The 20,497-nt window shown below is 43.7% G+C and overlaps 1 protein-coding gene across 5 annotated transcripts in view; it reads left to right on the top strand.

Moving 5' to 3' along the window:
• Nucleotides 1-20,497, top strand: part of ZDHHC20 (zinc finger DHHC-type palmitoyltransferase 20) — a 77,611-nt gene that overhangs the window by 30,395 nt on the left and 26,719 nt on the right. For all 5 annotated transcript variants that reach the window (XM_053305558.1, XM_053305560.1, XM_053305561.1 and 2 more), the window contains 3 exons: nt 14,314-14,434; nt 16,527-16,596; nt 19,809-19,841. In XM_053305558.1, the coding sequence (XP_053161533.1) occupies nt 14,314-14,434; nt 16,527-16,596; nt 19,809-19,841 (224 nt within the window). The remainder of the gene's footprint in view (nt 1-14,313; nt 14,435-16,526; nt 16,597-19,808; nt 19,842-20,497) is intronic.

The raw sequence follows: 20,497 nt of genomic DNA, 5'->3' as shown, positions 1-20,497 counted from the left end.
CTACTTTTGTAACTGATGCTTGCTTTAAAGTACATCTGTGGCTTGCTTTTCTTGTTACCATTCAGTAAATGACGTAGTGTACTGTTTTTGAGTGAAAATCTTCAAGAATATTTTCTAAAAGTACCATGCTGCCTTGGCTCACTGAGATTCCATTAATTTGAATGTTGATGGTTTAGATCAGGGCTGCTCAACTTTTGCCCTCCTGCAGATGTTGGCCTATAACTACTGTAATCCTTGGCTTTTTGCCACTGTGGCTGGGGATTTTGGGAGTTGTAGTCCAAAAACAGCTGGGGGACCCAAGCTGAGCAGGCCTGGTTTAGATATTCCATGTGCAGTAACCCAATAATTCAGCATTCAGACAAAAGACCTTGTTCAGCTTCTTAATCTTTTATTTAAAATCTATCTAAATTGGTTCACTGACTCAATGTGTGCACATTTTTACAAACATCCTTGTTTGAATAATTTCCCTTTATGCTCAATGTCCAGTCTCCTGCTTGTTTAGGAGCTGCTGTTAATTTTGAGCAAAATGCCAAACAATGCACGTTAAATTAAACAAAGGCCACAACCTCATTGTAATTCATTTTGTTAAAAAGCCAGTTTGCCCATTCAAGAAGATGTTTATTTGGAATGCTCATGGATTTTAAGAACCCTTAAAGTTGTATCTTCCTCACTCCTTTTTCTGTACTTATTTATTTATTTATTTAGCGCATTTTTATACTGCCCCAACCCAAGGTCTCAGGGCGGTTCACAACAAACAAAAACAAAACATTGAAATCTATTAAATACGAAAGACAGTTTAAAACAAATAATAAACAATCCAAAGTTTAAAAAGCTAAAAGGCCTGGGTAAAAAGACGAGTCTTTAGACACTTTTTAAAAGCCACTAGAGATGGGGAGACTCTTATTCCCACAGGAAGCGCGTTCCAAAGTCTTGGGGCGACAACAGAGAAGCCCAGATGATGTGAAGGTAGCCACAGACAAGCCTCCCCTGATGTACGCAGTGGTCGATGGGGATCACGCAGAAGAAGACGCTCTCTTAAGTACCATGGGCCTAAGCTGTTTAGGGCTTTATAGGTTACTAGTGGTTTTGTAGCCCGTTGGATAACGGGCGCTAGGGGAGCTCTGCGCTCCAGACCACCGCCGCCATTACCCCTCCCGCCCGCGGCTCTGGCCGGGTCCGCCACTCACCGCCGCCCGCGGCTCCGGCCTGGTCCACCGCTGCCCGGGCCCACCGCCGCATTCTTCTCCGCCGCCTCGTCCGGCGGCCATCCTGGGCGGCCAGAAGCGGCCGCCCCGAAGAAGCCGGGTAAGCGGCAGCACGGCCAGGCCTCGGCCATGGCTCTGCCGCCTCCCTGGCCGCGCCGTCTCCTCTGGCCGAGGCGGCGGCTTTGCCGCCGCCTCGGCCAGTGTCCCCCGCCGCCGCTTACCCGGCTTCTTCGGGGCGGCCGCTTCTGGCCGCCCAAGATGGCCGCCGGGTGCTGGCGGTCCTGGCTCCCTGGCCTCTTCTGGCCATGCGCTTCGCGCATGCCCAGAAGAGGCCAGGGAGGCACGGACACACGCTTGGTGTCCGTCCACGGACGGACACCAAGCGTTTTATAGATAAGGATAACCAGCACTTTGTATTTTACCCGGAAACCTACGCAGCCAGTGCAACTCCTGTAATATAGGAGTAAACATGGTCTCTTCGAGATGACCTGGAGACCAACCTGGCTGCCGCATTTTGTAATTGTAGTTTCCAGACTATGTACAAAGGCAGCCCCACATAGAACGCATTGCAGTAATCAAGTGTACTACTGTTTTGAGATCATGAACCTCAAGAAATGGGCGCGGCTGGTGTATCAACCAAAGCTGATAGAAGGTGCTTCTGGGCATTGCCTCAGCCTGGGGAACCAGGGAATGGTGTGGATCCAGAAACACTCCCAGACTGTGTACTTGTTCCTTCTGAGGAAGTGTGACCCCATCTAGAACAGGTGTATCAATATTGCTTCCCGAGTGACGATCCCGCACAATAAATACCTCCGTATTGTCTGGATTCAGTCTCAGTTTGTTATCCCTCATCCAGCCCATTACTGCTTCCAAGCAGGCATTCAGGGAGGATATGCCTTCTCCTGATGATGTTGACATGGAGAAATAGATTTGGGTGTCATCAGCATACTGATAACACCTAGCACCAAATCTCCGGATGATCTCTCCCAACGGTATACTTGGATGCTCCCAGCCATACTTGGATGTCATGGCTGATTGAATGTTCCTACATTTAAAGTTAGGCCTGTCAGTGAAAATATTCAAGTAAGCTCTTGATAGTCCATCTTCCTATTAAGGAGGCCCCTTATGTAATGTTCAGTCTTACCCTGAACTATTAAGTTGACACATCATCACATTCTCTGGAAATAATGCATCAGCCCATAAGGCTGAATTAAATTTTGCATGTCTCTTCCTGAAAAATCATTTTTTAAAGTATGCGTGTGATCATTTTGTATGGTTAAAGATGTAGCCAGAAAGAGGTACTGTATTTTATGGACTATAAGACTCACTTTTTTCCTCGAAAAATATCCACCAAAATTCAGGAGCGTCTTATATGTTTTAACAGTTTAATATGTTAAAACTCTGAAAAACTGGATTAAAATTAAGGTGCGTCTTATAGTCCGTAGTGTCTTATAGTCGGTAAAATACGGTAACATTCGTGTAGCTGTAGCATTAAGATTTAGTCTGTCTCTTTGAAGTTCAACTCACTTGAACTTTTTAATCTTCTCCATTGTGAGCCTGGGCTCCCTTACTACCTAAAGTTAGCCTAAAGATATGAATACAATGAATATTTATATACCACTTTTCAACAAAAGTTCCGAAAGCGGTTTACATAGATATGAATAAATAAAATGGCTCCCTGTCCCCAAAGGGCTCACAATCTAAAAACGAAACATGAGAGACACCAGCAACAGTCAATGGAGGGATGCTGTGCTGGGGATGGATAGGGCCAGTTGCTCTCCCCCTGGTAAATAAAGACGATCACCACTTTTAAAAGCTGCATCTTTGCTCAGTTAGCAGGGGACACAAATAAATAAATAAATATGTCCATGAGAGTTTTGCCCAGGACTTAGCCCTCAGATCACATAATACCTGTTCTCTTGTAACTGTGCCTTACCTGCCAGTGTAGGAAGCTGCCTTATACCGAGTCAGACCATTGGTCCATCTAGCTCAGTATTGTCATCTTAGACTGGCAGTGGTTTCTCCAAGGTTGCAGGCAGGAGTCTCTCTCAGCCATGTTGGCAGTTATACTGCACTGCTTACCAGTGTGTTTCTGAGCACAATTCGAGGTGCAGGTTTTGACTTTAAAGTCCTAAACAGACTGGAATCAAGGTACCTGAAGGACTGCCTGCCACATGCATTTGCCTGTTTCATAAGAGAGGTCTTGTTGAGAGGTTTTCCTGAATGTGCTACTGCCTCCTAAGGCTTAGCTGGTGGCCATGTGGGAGAGAGCCTTTTCCGTGGTGGCTCCCTCTCATGTGAGATTCATTAGTGCCCTCCCTCCTGAGGTTTTGCTAACTACTGAAGTTGTGGCTTTTTAATTGGGCCTTGTTGCTTTACTTGTTGCATTTTAAATACTGCCTTTCTGTCTTGACAAAGGCACCCATGGCGGTTTACAATATTAAAAACAAGTTCTAGTAAGAACTAATCAGCCTACTTTTCTTTCACTGTCTCTACAACTGGACTAAATTTGGTTCAGACTGAGGTCCACAAGTTAGATCTCTTGTGCCTCAAATGTTCATGTGTCCACCATCTTGGATCGGGGCTGATGACATCATTACAAACTACACCATTGAGGCATCCCTGTGTGTCACTCACTACAACTGTACCAAATTTGGTTCAAATCAGTTAGGCAGTCCTCAAGTTAGTGCACTTGTGCCTCAAAAGTTCACATGTCCACCATTTTGAATTGTGGTGGATGACATCATCACAAACTACACCATTGGGGCATCCCTCTGTGTTCATAAAGGTGTAGCAAATTTGGTTCAAAGCGGTTAGACAATCCACAAGTTAGTGCACTTGCACCTCAAATGTTTACGTGTCCGCCAACTCGAATTGGGTTGGATGACATCGACATAATCTACACCATTGAGGTGACCCTATGTGTCAGTCACTGCAACTGCACCTAAGTTGGTTTAAATTGGTTAGACAGTCCACAAATTAGCCCGCTTGTGCCTCAGATATTCATGCGGCCACCATCTTGAATTGGTGTGGATGACATCATCACAAACTATGCCGTTGAGGTGTCCCTGTGTATCACTCACTGCAACTGTACCCAATTTGGTTCAAATGGGTTAGACATTCCACAGATTAGCCTGCTTGCGCCTCAGATGTTCACGTGGATGCCATCTTGACTTTGAATAGATGACATCATCACACATCATGCAATTTGGACATCTGTATGTGTCCCTACGGCTGTAGCAGATAGCCCACTTGCACCTCAAAAGTTCATGCGGATGCCATCTTGGATCGGGGAGGATGACATCATCACAGACTACACCGTTGAGGTGTTCCTACAACTGTACCCAATTTGGTTCATATTGGTCCAGGCACTGTGAAGCTGATAAGGGTGGACACACAGATGGACACACACACAGAAAGCCGGGTGATCTCATAAGCCTACTGGAAAGTAGGCTAATAAACATGTTATCTAACATTTACAAAGCAGTCTTGTCTCAGGCTGTAGATGGCCTTCTCAAGGACTGAGGACACAGCTCCCTGACCTGTTGGGTGCCACTTTTCCTGCCTTTCTTCTCAGGGCACACAGGTTTTTCAGTACTCCAGGGAAGATGTGGGAGGAGCTGCCCCAACAGTCCTCACAGGCCAGCGCTGATGTGTCTGTAGGAGCCATTGTTACCCACTCTCCTGGCATATGGGTGCCTTTTTTTCATTTCTTTTCTTTTTGGTCTTCCTCTCAGAGTTTTTCAGTTCTCCAGGGAAGGGATTCCCCAGCAGTCCTCACAGGCTATCACTGGTGTCTGTATAGTTGGTGTTATCCTCTCTCCTGGCCTCCTTCCCTTCTCTCACTCTATTGGATGCCTGATTTTTTTACGGCATATTTTGTTTTTGCCCTCTCTGGTGTGTGTCTGATGTTTTTATCTCAGTGTTTTATTCTGTGTATTACTTTATTCATTTTATTATATTGTTGTTGGCCACTTTGGATTTAAAAAACAAAACAAAAGTGAGACATACTTAAAAATAAAACATTTTGGGGCAACATTCAGACTACTTAGCCATAATAAGCAACATTGAAATCAATGAGAAAAGTTAGTCATGACTAACTCAAGCCACATTAATTTCAATGGCACCTAGTCATGACTAACTTAGTCTGGTCATTGCCCCCTATAAGAAAGAAACTGCAGCGCTGCTATTGTCCTAGAAATACATAATATGGATGGAAGGATATTCACCGGCCAGAGCTGTGTATTCTATGCACTTAAAAATAAAAATCCAACTCCTGGGTCTAGGAAACACACGTTTGTGACTCATACAGATTAATTTTTCATTCATTAACCTACTTTATGCCTACTCTAGATAGGCTGTTAGGCAGTGCTGGGGAAGAGTCAGTTGTCATGATGCACGTTGGCACCAACGATGTTGGGAAAAGCAGTCGGTAGGTCCTTGAAGCAAAATTTAGGATGCTAGGTAGCATATTGAAGTCCAGGACCCCTAAAGTAACATTATCAGAAATGCTGCCTGTTCCACATGCAGGGCCAGTGAGACAGGTGGAGCTGATGGGTCTCAATATGTGGATGAGATGGAGGTGCTGGGAGGAGGAGTTTAGATTTGTTAGGCACTGGGATACATTTTGGGACAAGACAAGCCTGTACAAAAGGAACAGGCTTCACTTGAACCAAGATGCAACCAGATGCTTAAAATCAAAACGATTGCAGAGCAGCTTTTAAAATAACACCTGGGGGATAGCTGACAGGAGCTGGGCAATATACAGTTTGGCAAATGCCATCCCTTAAGGTGTGAAGGTGTAAATGTGGTGTAGTGGCTAGAGTGCCGGACTAGGACTGGGGAGACCCGAGTTCAAATCCCCATTCAGTCATGAAACAAGCTGGGTGACTCTGGGCCAGTCACTCTCTCTCAGCCTAACCTACTTCATAGGGTTGTTGTTAGAAGAAACCTAAGTATGTAGTACACCGCTCTGGGCTCCTTGGAGGAAGAGCAGGATATAAAATGTAAATAAATAAATAAATAAATAAATAAATGCTTCAGATAAGCCAGAAGGGGACAGAGTAGAATCAGGAAAAGAGCAGACAGAAGGATGTGTTAGCTGGTCAAAGAGATCAAATGGCCATAAGAAAGATAGCACATACCAAGGAGTTTTTCACACAGGGCTTTTAAAGCCCTTTAGTATGCATCTCCTCCGGAATGGAGGGTGTGCGTTCACATATCAGGCAGATTTACCCCAAAGTCCCTGCAAGCTATTGAGGAGCACTTCATACACAATTCAGATTTTTCACTGTATGTTTGGAGTGCAGTCTGATATATATCCGGGGTTAATAAAACCCACTTTTTGCATCAATTTTTTGGGACAACTTCAAGTTTGCTGTAAAGCCTCGCAGAACGCAGTAAATCCTGCTGTGTGAAGAACTCCCTGGTAAGAGATTCAGCATATAGGTGCCTATATGCCAGTGCCAGAAGCCTCCAAACCAAGATGGGTGAGCTGGAGTGCTTGGTTGCTAACGAAAACATAGCTATAGTGGGCATAACGGAAACATGGTGGAACAGTGAGAATCAATGGAACTCTTTTATTCCTGGATATAAACTCTATAGAAAGGTCAGGGAGGGGCAAACTGGGGGTGGAGTAGCACTGTATGTTAAAGAATGGATAGACTCTAACAAGTTAGGAAACCTAGGAGAACCAGAGTCCTCCACTGAAACTCAGTGGGTGATAATACAAGGTCTGAAAGGAAATGTGCTGCTAGGAACATGCTATCACCCCCCTGATCAAAACACTGACAGTGACTGGAAGTTGCAGAAGGAAATCAGGGAGGTGTCAAAGAGAGACAGAGCTGTAATAATGGGTGACTTCAATTATCCACACACAGATGGGGTAAATTCACATTCAAGAAATGACAGAGGCCAAATTTCTAGTCATGCTGAATGACTCTGCCCTAGAGCAGTTGGTCATGGAATCAATCAGATAGAAGTTGACCTTGGACTTAATCCTGAGTTCTACACTGGACTTGGGGAGAGATGTCAGTGTTGTGGAACCTTTAGGGACCATAGTGTGATCAAATTCAGAATATATGCGAGGAGAGAATCACCAAGGAAGTCTAACGCAGATACTTTGAACTTCAGAAGAGGAAACTTCTCTAAAATGAGTTGGGTGAAAATAAAATAAAACTTAAAGGTAAAATCAAGAGAGTCACTTTGCTCCAGAATGCATGGAGTTTATTTACAACCACAAATAGAAGCCCAGTTAGAATGTATACCAAAAAGGAGGAAAGGCACCACCAAGTCCACAAAGATGCCAGCATGGCTGACAAGTAAAGTCAAGGAAGCTATAAAGGGGAAGAAGACTTCCTTCAGAAATTGGAAAGCCCGCCCAAATGAAGAGAATAGAAAGGAGCACAAACTCTGGCAAAAGAAATGCAAGGAGACAATAAGGGAGTCAAAAAGAGTTTGAGGAAAATTTATCTAAAAGCATCAAGGTGAATAACAACAACTTCTTTAAATAATCAGAAGCATGAAAATGGCCAGGGAGGCTGTTGGTCCATTAGATGATGAGGGAATAAAAGGGATTGTTAAGGAGGATATAGAGATTACAGAGAAGCTAAACTAGTTCTTTGTTTCTGTCTTTATGGCAGAGGATACTGAGCATATACCTTGCCTGAAGTGAGCTTCTCAGGGACAGAGGCTAAAGAACTTAGTCAGATAGAAGTGACGAGATGATGTTCTAAACTGCCTGGGAAAACTAAAAATTAACAAATCGCCAGGCCAGATGGCATCCACCCGAGAATCCTTAAAGAACTCAAATGTGAAATTGCTGGCCTCCTTGCAAAAATATGTAACTTATCCCTACAATCAGTCTCTGTACAGGAGGACTGGAAAGTAGCCAATGTAACACTGATTTTCAAAAAGGGGTCCAGGAAATTATAGGCTAGTTATCTTAACGTCTGTGCTGGACAAATTTATGGAAAACATTCTCAAAGAGAAAATTATTAAGCATATAGAAGAATAGTCCCTGCTGAAGGAGAACCAGAATGGCTTCTGCAAAGCTAAGTCTTGCTTCGTCAACCTTTTGGAGTTTTTTGAGTGTGTCAGTAGGCATGTGGATAAAGGTGATCCAGTTGACATAGTATACTTGGACTTTCAAAAAGCTTTTGACAAACTTCCTCATCAAAGACTCTTGAGAAAACTTAGCAGTCATGGGATAAGAGGACAGGTTCATGTGTGGATTGGTAACTGGTTAAAAGACGGGAAACAGAGGGTAGGTATAAAAGGACAGTTTTCTAAATGGAGGGAAGTAAGAAGTGGGGTTCCCCAGGGATCTGTACTGGGGTGACCAGTGCCTTTTAATTTATTCATAAATGATCTAGAAGTTGGGGTAAGCAGCAAGCTGGCCAGATTTGCAGATGACACCAAACTACTTGGTGGAGAGCAGGTTTTATGGTAGCAAGCATGTATTTGTCCCTTTTGCTAAGCAGGGTCTGCCCTGGTTTGCATTTGAATGGGAGACCATATGTGAGTGAGCACTGTAAGAATGGGAGACTACATGTGAGCACCCCTTAGGGGATGGGGCCACTCTGGGAAGAGCATCTGTATGTTTGCATGCAGAAAGTTTCAAGTTCCCTCTCTGGCATCTCCAAGACAGGACTCGGAGAGACTCCTGCTGGTAACCTTGGAGAAGCTGCTGCCAGTCTGTGTAGACAATACTGAACTAGATGGACCAATGGTCTGACTCTTTATATGGCAGCTTCCTATGTTCCTATTTAGGGCAATGAAATTCAAAACAGATAGTGAGGAGCTCCAAAAGGATCTCTCTAAACTGGGGGAGTGGGCAATAAAATGGCAGGTGTGGTTCAGTGTTAACAAGTGTAAAGTGTTGCATATTGGGGCAAAAATCCCCAACTTCACATATATGCTGATGGAGTCTGAGCTGTCAGTGACTGACCAAGAAAGAGATCTTGGGGTCGTGGCGGACAGCTTGTTGAAAGTGTTGACTTAATGTGTAGCAGCTGTGAAAAAGGCCAATTCCATGTTTGGAATAATTAGGGAGGGGATTGAAAATAAAACTGATAATATCATAATAAAATGATATTACAAATCTATGGTGCAGCCACATTTGGAGTACTGTGCACAGTTCTGGTCACCATATCTCAAAAAGGACGTTCTAGAACTGGAGAAAGTGCAGAGGAAAGCAGGCAACCAAGGTGATCAGGGGCCTAGAGCACCTTCCCTATGAGGTAAGGCTACAACATCTGGGGCTTTTTAGTTTGGAAAAGAGGTGATTATGGGGAGACATGATAGAGGACTATAAAATTATGCATGGTGTGGAGAGAGAGATTTTTCCCCTCTTGAATAACACTAGAACCAGGGTTCATCCCATGAAACTGATTGCCAAGAAATTTAGGACTGAGAAAAGGAAGTACTTTTTCACACAGTGCATATTAACAATGGAATTTTCTGCCACAAGATGTGGGGACAACCATCAGCCTGTATGGCTTTAAGAAGAACTTAGATAAATTCATGGGAGGACAAGTCTATCAATGGCTACTAGTCTGAGGACTCCAAGCCACCTCCAGCCTAAGAGGCGAAATGCCTCTGAATACCAGTTGCAGGGAAGCAACAGTAGGAGAAAGAGCATGCCCTCAGCTCTTGCCTGTGGGCTTCCTGGATTTGGGCAGTCTATAAATTTGATAGATAGATAGATAGATAGATAGATAGATAGATCTGGTAGGCCACTGTGTGAAACAGGATGCTGGACTAGATAGGCTTTGGACCTGATCCAGCAGGGCTGTTCTTATGTACGCAACTCCACATCTGTTAGGCCTAATACAAACATAGCATTCTTGATATTCTAAATACTGTATGAACATACACACTGCTGCCTCCCCCTACTTTCTCCTGCACGGATTTCTGCCTTTCTTTTTGTGGTTTGGTTTCAACATGTTGTATCAGCAGTTTGGTTTTTTTACAATAAACAGATCTTGTAATCCTCAAGATGTAGAATTCTGGTCCTAATGTGAAATTCTTTGCTTGCATAGTATCTCAGAAGACTTAATAATTAGATAGTTATTAGAAAAAACACCTGTTAGTATATAGGACCAAAATATTACTTAAAAGCTGTTCCAGACTGTTGGTCCGCTAGTACCTGGGGTGGGGAAAGAGCTTCTTCAACTTGTAATTGGCAACATGGCAATTTTAATTATGGGCTTGAGTTTTTGATGTTGTTAGTCTGGTTCTGCTTTTTAGGGTTTAAAGTATTCTAATACACTGCATTATTAAATGCATTTTAATAATAGATTTTTTAAAAGTGGTAATTCTCTATAGAACACACTCCCTACTTAAAGATAGCAGAAAATATATACATTATTTTAGTCATATATTAGGAGTGGATTTTATTGTTTCCCCAAGTAGGCTGTTGCTTTAAATACCTAATGTAAAGTTTTCACATCTGTGCATGTGTGTATAGATAGATAATCTCATATATTAGAGTTGTCATTCTTGAATACTGTCATCCTGTGATGTGTCACCTTACACTGCACAGCTGGTGGTGTTGTGTTGCACCACACAATTTGTACTAAGGAAAAACAATTGGCACTACTTGCTTTCCAGGCCATCAAACAAAGTAAGAAAACAAAGGGATGTTGTTTTCTCTCTTTCATTAAAAGATGGACTTGGGACTTTATTTGAAATACTATTAGTTTTTTGTTGGCTCACATTCATGTGTGTGTGTGTTCGGAAAGAATAGTCTTGTAATCCCCTTAGTGGGGAGGGGCAGAGCAATTGCTTTGCATACAGAAGGTTTCAGGTTCAATCCCTGGTGTTGCCAGGTAGGGACTGGAAAAGATTCCTGCTACCGATCATCATAGATATTTCTGAGCTAGATGGATTTGTGGTCTGGCTCTGTATCAGGCAGCTTCATATGTTAGCACCTAAAAATATAGAATGGAGTATTGCTTCAGAAAACATGCGGACGGTGGCCGCTGGCAAGTCCACTTCCCAGGGAAATGTCAGGAGCATGCCTCCCAGCAGGTGTGCCATGCAAACCCACCCAAGTTCAATTTCCAATCTGTCCATCAGATATTCTACAACTCTCTTCACCCAGCTGGAACCAAGATTTGAAGTTGTGCAGAGAAAGTCGGAATGTTGGGTGGATGGTTCGGGTACTGGACCCAGGCGAGCTCACATGACACGCCTGCCAGGAGTTTATGCTCCCGGTTTCCAACGTTTCCCCAACCACCAGACTTATGAAGCCGCCCAGTAACTTGTGGTGGTGGTGATGGTTTGGAAACTCTTAAAGTGTCAAATTTCCTCATGTATGCTTTTAACAGCACCTTGCCTTCCTTATCCACTTGGATAACCTATTTTATTTCTATCTTCCATAAACTTGTTTATAGGAACTTGCTCTGGAATCGTTATCAGAATATTCACAAAATGATCTTGCTCTGGACTAATAAGCCCAGTAAAGTAAATTTACATTATCAGCCTAACAATTTGCACAGACAGCCTGGTGCATAACTACAGATTACAGCAGTTATTTCTATCTTCCTGGGTGCATTTACTTGATTTGTGAACTGTCCCGATTAGGAAAACTACTTTAAAAAAAGGGGGGGGTTCTTCTCCTATGCCTTTAATAAGAGTCTCTCTTTCTGGCATGAACCTTCATCTACTAAACTTCTGTGCATCAGCATACTTTAAAAGGAATAGGAGCAAGGCCAGAAAAAAAGGTGGCAATCCTAGTTATGAAAACCAGTTTATAAGTCTGAGTCTCTGGGCTATACACATAAGGCAACCATGTAGATAACAAGATTCTCACGTGTGTTTAGAAGTTGATTCTACATTAGCTGTTGAGTCTGGAATGAACATCCCGCCCACATTCATTCTGTTTTTTTAATGGAGAATCCAGATGACATCATTGCTAACCTGTAGCATCCCATTGTTTTCCATGTTGTCCTCAGACCTGATTTGTGGTGTATGTTTCTCTCCCAAAAAGCAACTGCAGCTTTATTTTATTTATATATTTAAAATATTTCTATACCACCCAAAACTTGCATCTCTGGGCAGTTTACAGTTAAAAGTGTGATTTGGGAAAGTGCTTTTAGGCTTTTCAGGACCTTCCACCCTGCCTCCTTTTATAGGAACAGCTAGTTTATTGCTTCCTGTTTAGTCATTGTGGCCATGGTATGATGCCCTTGATTAGTCAGTTACAAGGGGTGGGGTGCATATTAATTACTGAATTCCTCTTTGCAGCATAGGAAGCTGCTGTATACAGAGTCAGACCATTGGTATTGCTCAGTATTGTCCACACAGACTGGCAGCGGCTTCTCCAAGTTTGCAGGCAGGAATCTCTCTCAGCCTTATCTTGGAGATGCCAGGGAGGGAACTTGGAACTTTCTGCTCTTCCCAGAGTGGCTCCATCCCCTAAGGGGAATATCTTACAGTGCTCACATGTAGTCTCCCATTCAAATGCAACCAGGGTGGACCCTGCTTAGCTAAGGGGACAAGCAGCAGAGTTTGCATCTGTCAGGGCAGCTGTACATGTTATCTGACAAACGTGATTGCTGTGTGCATATTGGTTTTGAACTGGTGTTTTCTGCAGCTATGTGGCTTATGGATACATCTTTTTAAACACTAGTTAATAAATATTGGATAACAAGGTCTTGTGAATAATTGAAGATATTCCCTTCCCCCACCCCTAAAGTAATGAGGGCATAAATTAGTCTCATTTTCGTCCAATCTCGATATCATCATCATCATCATCACCACCGCCACCACCGCTGGCAATCATTTCATTGGCAAAAGAGAAGTCCCCCTTGTGTCTGAATCCTTTGGGGGAACTGAGTTTGGAGGATCTTCACCTTATTTCCTTAGCAACAAAGGTGGAGTCCCCCCTTACTGCCAAAGGGTGCTGGGTTGCCCTTGGAGGACAAATGCCCTGTACCATTCCTCTCTCTTTAGTCCCCAGGCAGTATATGTAGACTTCAGTCCCTGTCAATTTTTTTTAGTTGGGGGGAGCTTATTCTAATTCAAAAGACTTTTCTGCAAGGGCCAAGGGTCTCAGTGGTAATTAATACAGGCCCTCTCTTACCTAAAGATCTTCCACATTGGGCTGCTGGAAAAGAGACTGAATAAGTTATCCCACTTTATAGTTAAGGGATGTGATTTTAAGCCTGTTAAGGTGGTAATCGTATTAGACTTTACAGCTAGCCTGTGATCAGTTTGATTTCTGGCTCTTAGGAGATATGGTTTCAGTCACCATGTTAAGGTTACGTGTTATGTTAAAAACATCATTATTGCTGACATTTTTTGCTTTTCCTCTGCTTTCTAAATGGGAGCCGGAGGGGGTGAAATCTGAATCAGGACCACCATGGTGTGAAGAAAAAGCAGCTTTAACCCTTTGCCCTCATCATGAGTTGAATTGGGACCCTCCCTGCACCCCTATTTAGAGAAAAACCTAGCGAGCACGTCAACTCTAATGATGCACTGAACAAACATCTGGTTTGGATCTAAGACACGTTTAGTCTCTATTTGCAGTGGGTGGAATCCAGACCTTTGACAGCTGCGCACCATTAATGATGGCTCCTTGTGTGAGTGGAAGGAGAGTTGTTCTCACACAGGGGCTTCTTGCACAAGCCCTGTCTCATTGTGCAGAAAACTGAGTAGTGACAAAGAGCCAAAACACTAAATGGATGAGGCAAAGGAAGTGGCACGTGCCACTTGGAGGTGGGAGAGAGTAAGTAAGGACCCTGAAAGCCATCATAGGTCCTAATATCCTTCTTACAAGTGATATTTAACTTCAGTTGTAGGCTTATTTTGTTTTCTGCTTGCTTCCTGAACCTCTGAGCTTTACTCACAAGGGCCTAAAAGCTCCTTGTTTACACATAAATAGCCAGGGTGTGTGTCTTTTTATCCCTGGCAATGCTAGTTATATTTTAAAGTAAGATTTTTGAAATCAATCTGACTTTGGTTTCTCCTGAAGATTCTGCTTTGGATTGTTCACACACAGAAATCTTTGCTTTAGATGAAATAAAATTTTAATTCTATAGTCTGTTGCCTAAATTTTGACTAGCATGTGTAATAAAAATACTGTTTTTGTCCTCCCCTTCAGTTCTGCTTGTCCAAATCCGATAAGGAGCAATATGAAAAAGAAGAGAGACCAGAATCCCAACAGGAACTTCTGAGAAGAGCTGCTAAAGACCTGCCCATCTATACAACAACAACATCCAGAGGTGAGCCTATAAACAATCCCAGCATTGCAAAACCTCTTTATAGCCATGATCAAATTTTACTGTGTGGAATCATTAAGTTATTCATTCTGGTTTTAAGAAGCCTATAGACAGACGGGCTTTCTAAAATGAAACCAGCTCTAGAAGTAAATTCGGCATGAACAGTTATTGTTTCTTGCATTCCAAAAGAACAGCTGTGTTTGTAGCAACAGACAAAAAATCTACACAAGTACTGTGGCTGACATCCAGACGAACACTGTGCTCGTTAGTTGCACTAAACTGGGGTTTTGCATTCCAGATCACTCTTGCACTAACTTAACAGGGTGTGTAAGTCTGTGGTATATGCCCAAATCCTGTTCTGCCATCCTTGTTGCGCACACACAAGTGTGCAAAAGATTGTTCAACTTTGAGCATCAGTGCTTTCCTTTCCTGCATGTGTGCAACTTTGTTGCGCTAGTGCAGCATCCATCTGGGTGTCAGCCTGTGTCTATAGTCTGATGCTCCAGCTAATCTTTTGGTTATATAATTATATTATATTCCTGTTTAGCACTTCAGCTATGCAGGACTATATCTTGCATTCCTGCCACCTTTCATTCTTATCTCAATCATTTGCCTTAATTCATATTTCTGCTTAGTGATGAAAAGTAAAATGGGTTGTACACACCTGTTCTATAAGGTGAGAGGAAATTCCAAATTTGGATCTCAAGTGAAGTAGGATTTTCTTCTCCCCTTCCCCCGCTGTCCTAGTTCCCTCAGTCCAAAGAGAGACGTGTATTATCTCATTGCCACCTGCATGGGGGACTCCTGAGAGGTAATGCTGCTTACGGGCTCATATACGCACCTCTTTAGCAGGCTGTGGTATCTTGCCCTTGCCCTGGGCTAGGATAGCTTTCCCATGTGACTACAGGAGAAAGTATTTGCTTTTGAAGAGGTACGCTGTCATGCTGCAGGCAGGATGACATTATCAAAACTAAATTGGTTTCAGGCAAATTAACTCTAGAGTCTAAACAGTGTACAAATTAAAATGTATCATATAACAAAAGGACAAGTTTTCCCAATTACATGTGAGAGGAGAGGAGAGCTGGTCTTGTGGTAGCAAGCATGACTTGTCCCCATAGCTAAGCCGGGTCTGCCCTGGTTGCATATGAATGGGAGACTTGATGTGTGAGCACTGCAAGATATTCCCCTCAGGGGATGGAGCCACTCTGGGAAGAGCAGAAGGTTTCAAGTTCCCTCCCTGGCTTCTCCAAGATAGGGCGGAGAGAGATTCGTGCCTGCAACCTTGGAGAAGCCGCTGCCAGTCTGTGAAGACAATACTGAGCGAGATAGACCAACGGTCTGACTCAGTACATGGCAGCTTCCTATGTTCCATGTGAAATGCATTTTACCAGTTACTTGATCCACCCACCTCCTTGTATTTTGATGAAGTGGGCTATCAGCAGCATTCTCGTCATGTCACTGTTTGCAGATTACCCAGAGCCCTTCTAGCATTTTGAGAGAGGATGAATTCTGTTATGGGACTCTCTGAATCGTTAAACTTAAAAATATACTAGCTGGGCTGGGCGCAGAGCATCTGCACCTCCAGCCGGCCCACCCACTGCTGCTATTCACCACCACACTGGCATGCCCGGCTTTCTGGCTGTCTGGCAAGCCCCACCCCCTGCTTCTTGGGCCCCCCTGCTTCCTCTCCCCCCCTCCCCCCGACACACACTTTATGGCTTGCGGGCCGGCCGGAAAGCCAGTCCATCCCCTTCTCCCGGTGGCCAGCCCAGGCTGGCCCGCAACCTCCTCCTGCCTCCTCCTTCTGGTGGGCGGCCAGGCCAGCTCACCGCCACCTCCTCCAGCCAACCGGCAGCCAGGCCTCCGCTGCCTCCTCCCAACAGCCGGGCCAGGCTGGCCCGCTACATCCGGCTGGCCCAGACCAGCCCACCGCCACCACCACCACCATTGTCTCCCATCCCATTTCTATCTCCCAGGCAGTTGCTCTCGTGAGAGCTGCCACACATGGTATTAGCGACGGGTATGTTTAGGAGAATTAAATATATTGATGATTGATGATGATATTTAACCCATGATCTTTATATGTTCATTGCAGCCATAAGATACTGTGATCGGTGCCAACTAATCAAGCCTGATCGATGTCACCACTGTTCTGCCTGTGACCTGTAAGTACTTGTTGGGAATTCATGTATCTTCATACTTTCAGTAGCAAGTACATCTTCAGATCTGAAGCCTCAGTGAGATTTCTTTTCCCCTCCGGACTCGAGTGTCTTCCCCAGAACAATCTGTTCTGGAGCATTAAAGTTGGGAAATTGGTTACACATCATGTTTGAGCATCTTGATCTTATACCAGCTGCTGCTATTATTATTTATTTACACAGTCAGACAGGTGTTATTGACTGGTTTGTTTTATACAGACATTGAGTCCTTATTATTTATTATCTGAAATTAGATTAAATGAGAATGCACCATTCTCTCTGCTACAGATAAAGTGTAAGGGCTAAAGGTACATGTTAAATTAATTGTAAAACAGTTAAAGTGTGCTTGTTTCTGTTGTTTAAACAGGAGCCTTGGCGTTATCTGCATTAGGACTGCAGTGTGGAGAGGGGACTTCTAACCCTTTCCCCTTGCTGCAGTGCCATATGGGTCAGATCTCCTGTGGCCACTATTTCCTCTGGGAGAGAAGTTCCCATTGGTGCAAATAGGAGCTTCTCCAGGGGGAAAATAGCAGCTGCTGAGTGGGGTGATGAGGACTGGGGCTGCAGTGGGAGTGAAGGCTTAAAGCCAGCCTCCACCCATGTCAGTTGCAATCTGGATCATACATACCCATCACTTTGTTTAAGCAAGAAAAAACAAGCACAACGGGGCTAATAATACAATTAGTGTATAGTTGGTCCAAAGGGAAATTATAGCAAATGAATAAGCTACAGAGATTGAGCCATTGATTGTTTTTTATTTTGTTTTGTTTTGTTTTTTATTTAACATATTTTTATACCACCCAAAACTTACATCTCTGGGCGGTTTACAGCAAAATAAAAACAGAAAGTAAAGCATTAGTGGTATAAATGAAAGGGGGTATAAAAATAACTATCAGTCAGTCTCAATTAGTATTGATTCTGGCAGTATTGATCGTGGACAGCATCCAGACTAAGACTTTTTGGGTGGAGTGTTTCTGCTTGCACCTGAGAGATGAGGAGCAACATTTACTGGTTCCTCCCTTTTCTCTGTAGCCTCCTGTGTCTACCCTAAGAATGTCCCCCACCCTTATGGATATATTTTCAGTGGACATGGGCTGCAGAGGGAAGCAGAGATTGGTTCAGGTGCACAGCAAGGTTGGAAGTGACCCTGGGACAAGGTTTGAAGATGGGTCCCACCTTGCCATCCTGCTGCGGCCACCTTCCTGCTTCGAGCTGCTATGGTGGCTCAGCAATGTTCTCCATCACGTTGCCTGCAAAAGGTGCACAGAGTCGGGCACGGGGAAGGCAGCAGGTGGCCCCTGCCACAGCCTCACCCCCTGTCGCCATTATATACACGCCCCAGGATTGTTGAACATTGCTCCCCAGAAACGGAATGTTTCTGCTCATGCAAGTCTTACTCTGGATGCTGCCATGTTTCGACATCATTTTTAATAAGCTTTATTTGTTTCAGTGCTTTCCTACTATAAACTTTCTTTAACAAACTAGAGATTATGCATCACTATTAAGTCTAGAAAAATTTAAGTGGCAGCATCAACTTGTTAAGTGACTTACTCCATGCCTGGGATTTTTTCCTTGCCTTTCTGTTTCTCAGAAAGCCAGAAGACGACAGTAGTGCACTTAGCATCCAATCTATACTTTTATACAGGAGATTTGTGACCGGTGGGGAGCAAACGGCAGCTGGGGTGCATGGCTTTGATTGGGAAAGTGGCATGCAGAAGAAAGGGTTTAGACCGCCCGCCCCCCGGCCACTGCTTTATACAGTCTGACCGTGCCTTCCCCCTGCAGCTGCACTTCAGTTTTAAAAAAAGGTTAGGTGCTCAGTTGTGGATCCCTTGCATATCATAACAGCCCTACTGGATCAGGCCAAAGCCCCATCTAGTCTAGCAACCTGCTTCACACAGTGGCCAGCCAGGTGCATCAGGGAAGCCCGCTAGTGTGTGAAAGAGGGCAATCACCTCCTCCCGTGGGTATTCCCGAGCACCTGGTGTTCAGGGGCATGCCCCCTCTGATCCTGATGGGAGTATACCACTATCAAGGCTAGTAGCCATTGGTAGCAGTGGTGTAGCAACATTGGCGGCAGCCCTGGTCTCAGTTTTTTTGGCAGACCACTGCTGCTGCCACAGCCACCCATCTGCTGCCACTGTGCCACTGATTGCCCGCAACATAGTATAATGATGTTACCTCCCAGCACAAATCCATCCCAGGCATAACAAGCACTGAGCAGTGACATTGTTTTATTGCATTGTGTTTGGTAAAGGAAAGCAAGCCAGTTGTGGTGGAGGCCAGCAAGGGGCATTGGCATATGGCAGTTCAGTCAGGGAGTCTGCAGCAAATGGTGGGGCCCCCAGCAGCCCATGTGCATAGCACATGGATACTGACTGGTTGAACCACCCCTGATTGACAGCCTTATCTTCCATGAATTGGTCGAATTAGATTTATAGTTTTAATACTTTTAATATTGGGTTTTAAATGTTTTTAGTGTGTTACATGATTTTAATAGTTAATTGATTTGATGTTTTAAATGATTTTAATTGTAAGCCTCCCAGAGATGCAGGTTTTGGGCAGTACAGAAATATTTTAAATAAATAAATAAATCCCCTGTTTTACTCCAAACATGGTGTTTGGCTCTAAAGCCATCAATAGGTTCATGGCTGAAGTGAGAGATGCCTCATGCTCTTAACTGCTATGCTCTACTTGCATTGTAGGGCCCACAGCATTCCTTTGCACAGCCCTTACATTCCAGCATTCTAGATTTGCAGCAGAATTACTAGCAAGATAACCTCCCGTGTCACGTATGTGCAATGTTCTGTCTGCATGCCAACATCACTACTCGGTTGTAACCACCTGCTTTAGAGCCCGCTATGTGTTAGTATGTGAGAGAAGGATGTGATCTGTGGAAGCAGAGCAGGTTGCTTAGCGTTAGCCATTTGGTACCGATTAATTCAGCATGCTTAGAAAAACTACTGGAAGACTTTTATGCGTCTTTGCCATGTAACATCTCATTTGGCCCCGAAACGGCCATCTTGTACTCAGTGGGAGTTTTTGGCAGCTGTGATGAGACATTTTTCTGAATGTTGAATTTATTTTTTCTGGCTTTAAAAGACTGACATTAAATATGCTTGTTGGTGATTTTTTATATCTTCCTTACATTGATTGGAAATATCTTTCTCTTTCCTTAGATGTGTACTGAAAATGGATCATCATTGTCCTTGGTATGTTGTTTGTCCATTCTATCCTTTTTAAAATTTGTGCCCATACAGAGAGAATCCAATAAGCTACCTGCTGTAGGCTATGCTGCAAGATGTGCCAGGGGCAGAAATAACTAGGAGTGACTAGTTTCCCATCTGGGGAAATATGAATGCTATATTGGTAGAGGTTGTTTCACTGGAAACGTAGGAGTGAAAATGCACACAAGTTCTGTATTCCATGCCAACCTAAATTTAAATGAGTTCAACTAGATTTTTATCACTGGTTACATTTACAAAAGACAGACGAAAGAGTTCAGTCTTTTTGCATTAAAACTGATGAGAGCTTTGCCATTGATGTATATAGGAGTTGGACTGCATTCTAAGAAATGTTAGCGGACATATTCTGCTGTACAACATAGGCGCTTCTGAGCCAGCCATGCTCCTGAGCCTCCTAAGGAACCACCAGTGGTCCCGTGTAAGAGCACAAATGCATAAAATAGTGTGCCCCAATCTAAATAGCTTTCCTGAAGCACAGGTACACTATTTTAAATCTTTGCGTACTTTAATTTTAAGTATAAAATTAAGTATTTAATAATTATTACTTGTGCAAGACTACTGGCAATTCCTTAGGGGTCCACCACAGCAGCAGTTCAAAAATGCCTGTGTTACAGTGAGGATCA

This window comes from Hemicordylus capensis, chromosome 3, assembly GCF_027244095.1.
Source record: "Hemicordylus capensis ecotype Gifberg chromosome 3, rHemCap1.1.pri, whole genome shotgun sequence".
Classification (NCBI taxonomy): Eukaryota; Metazoa; Chordata; class Lepidosauria; order Squamata; family Cordylidae; genus Hemicordylus; species Hemicordylus capensis.
The sequence above is the reverse complement of the archived record's forward strand: the minus strand, read 5'-3'. Positions and strand labels throughout refer to the sequence as shown.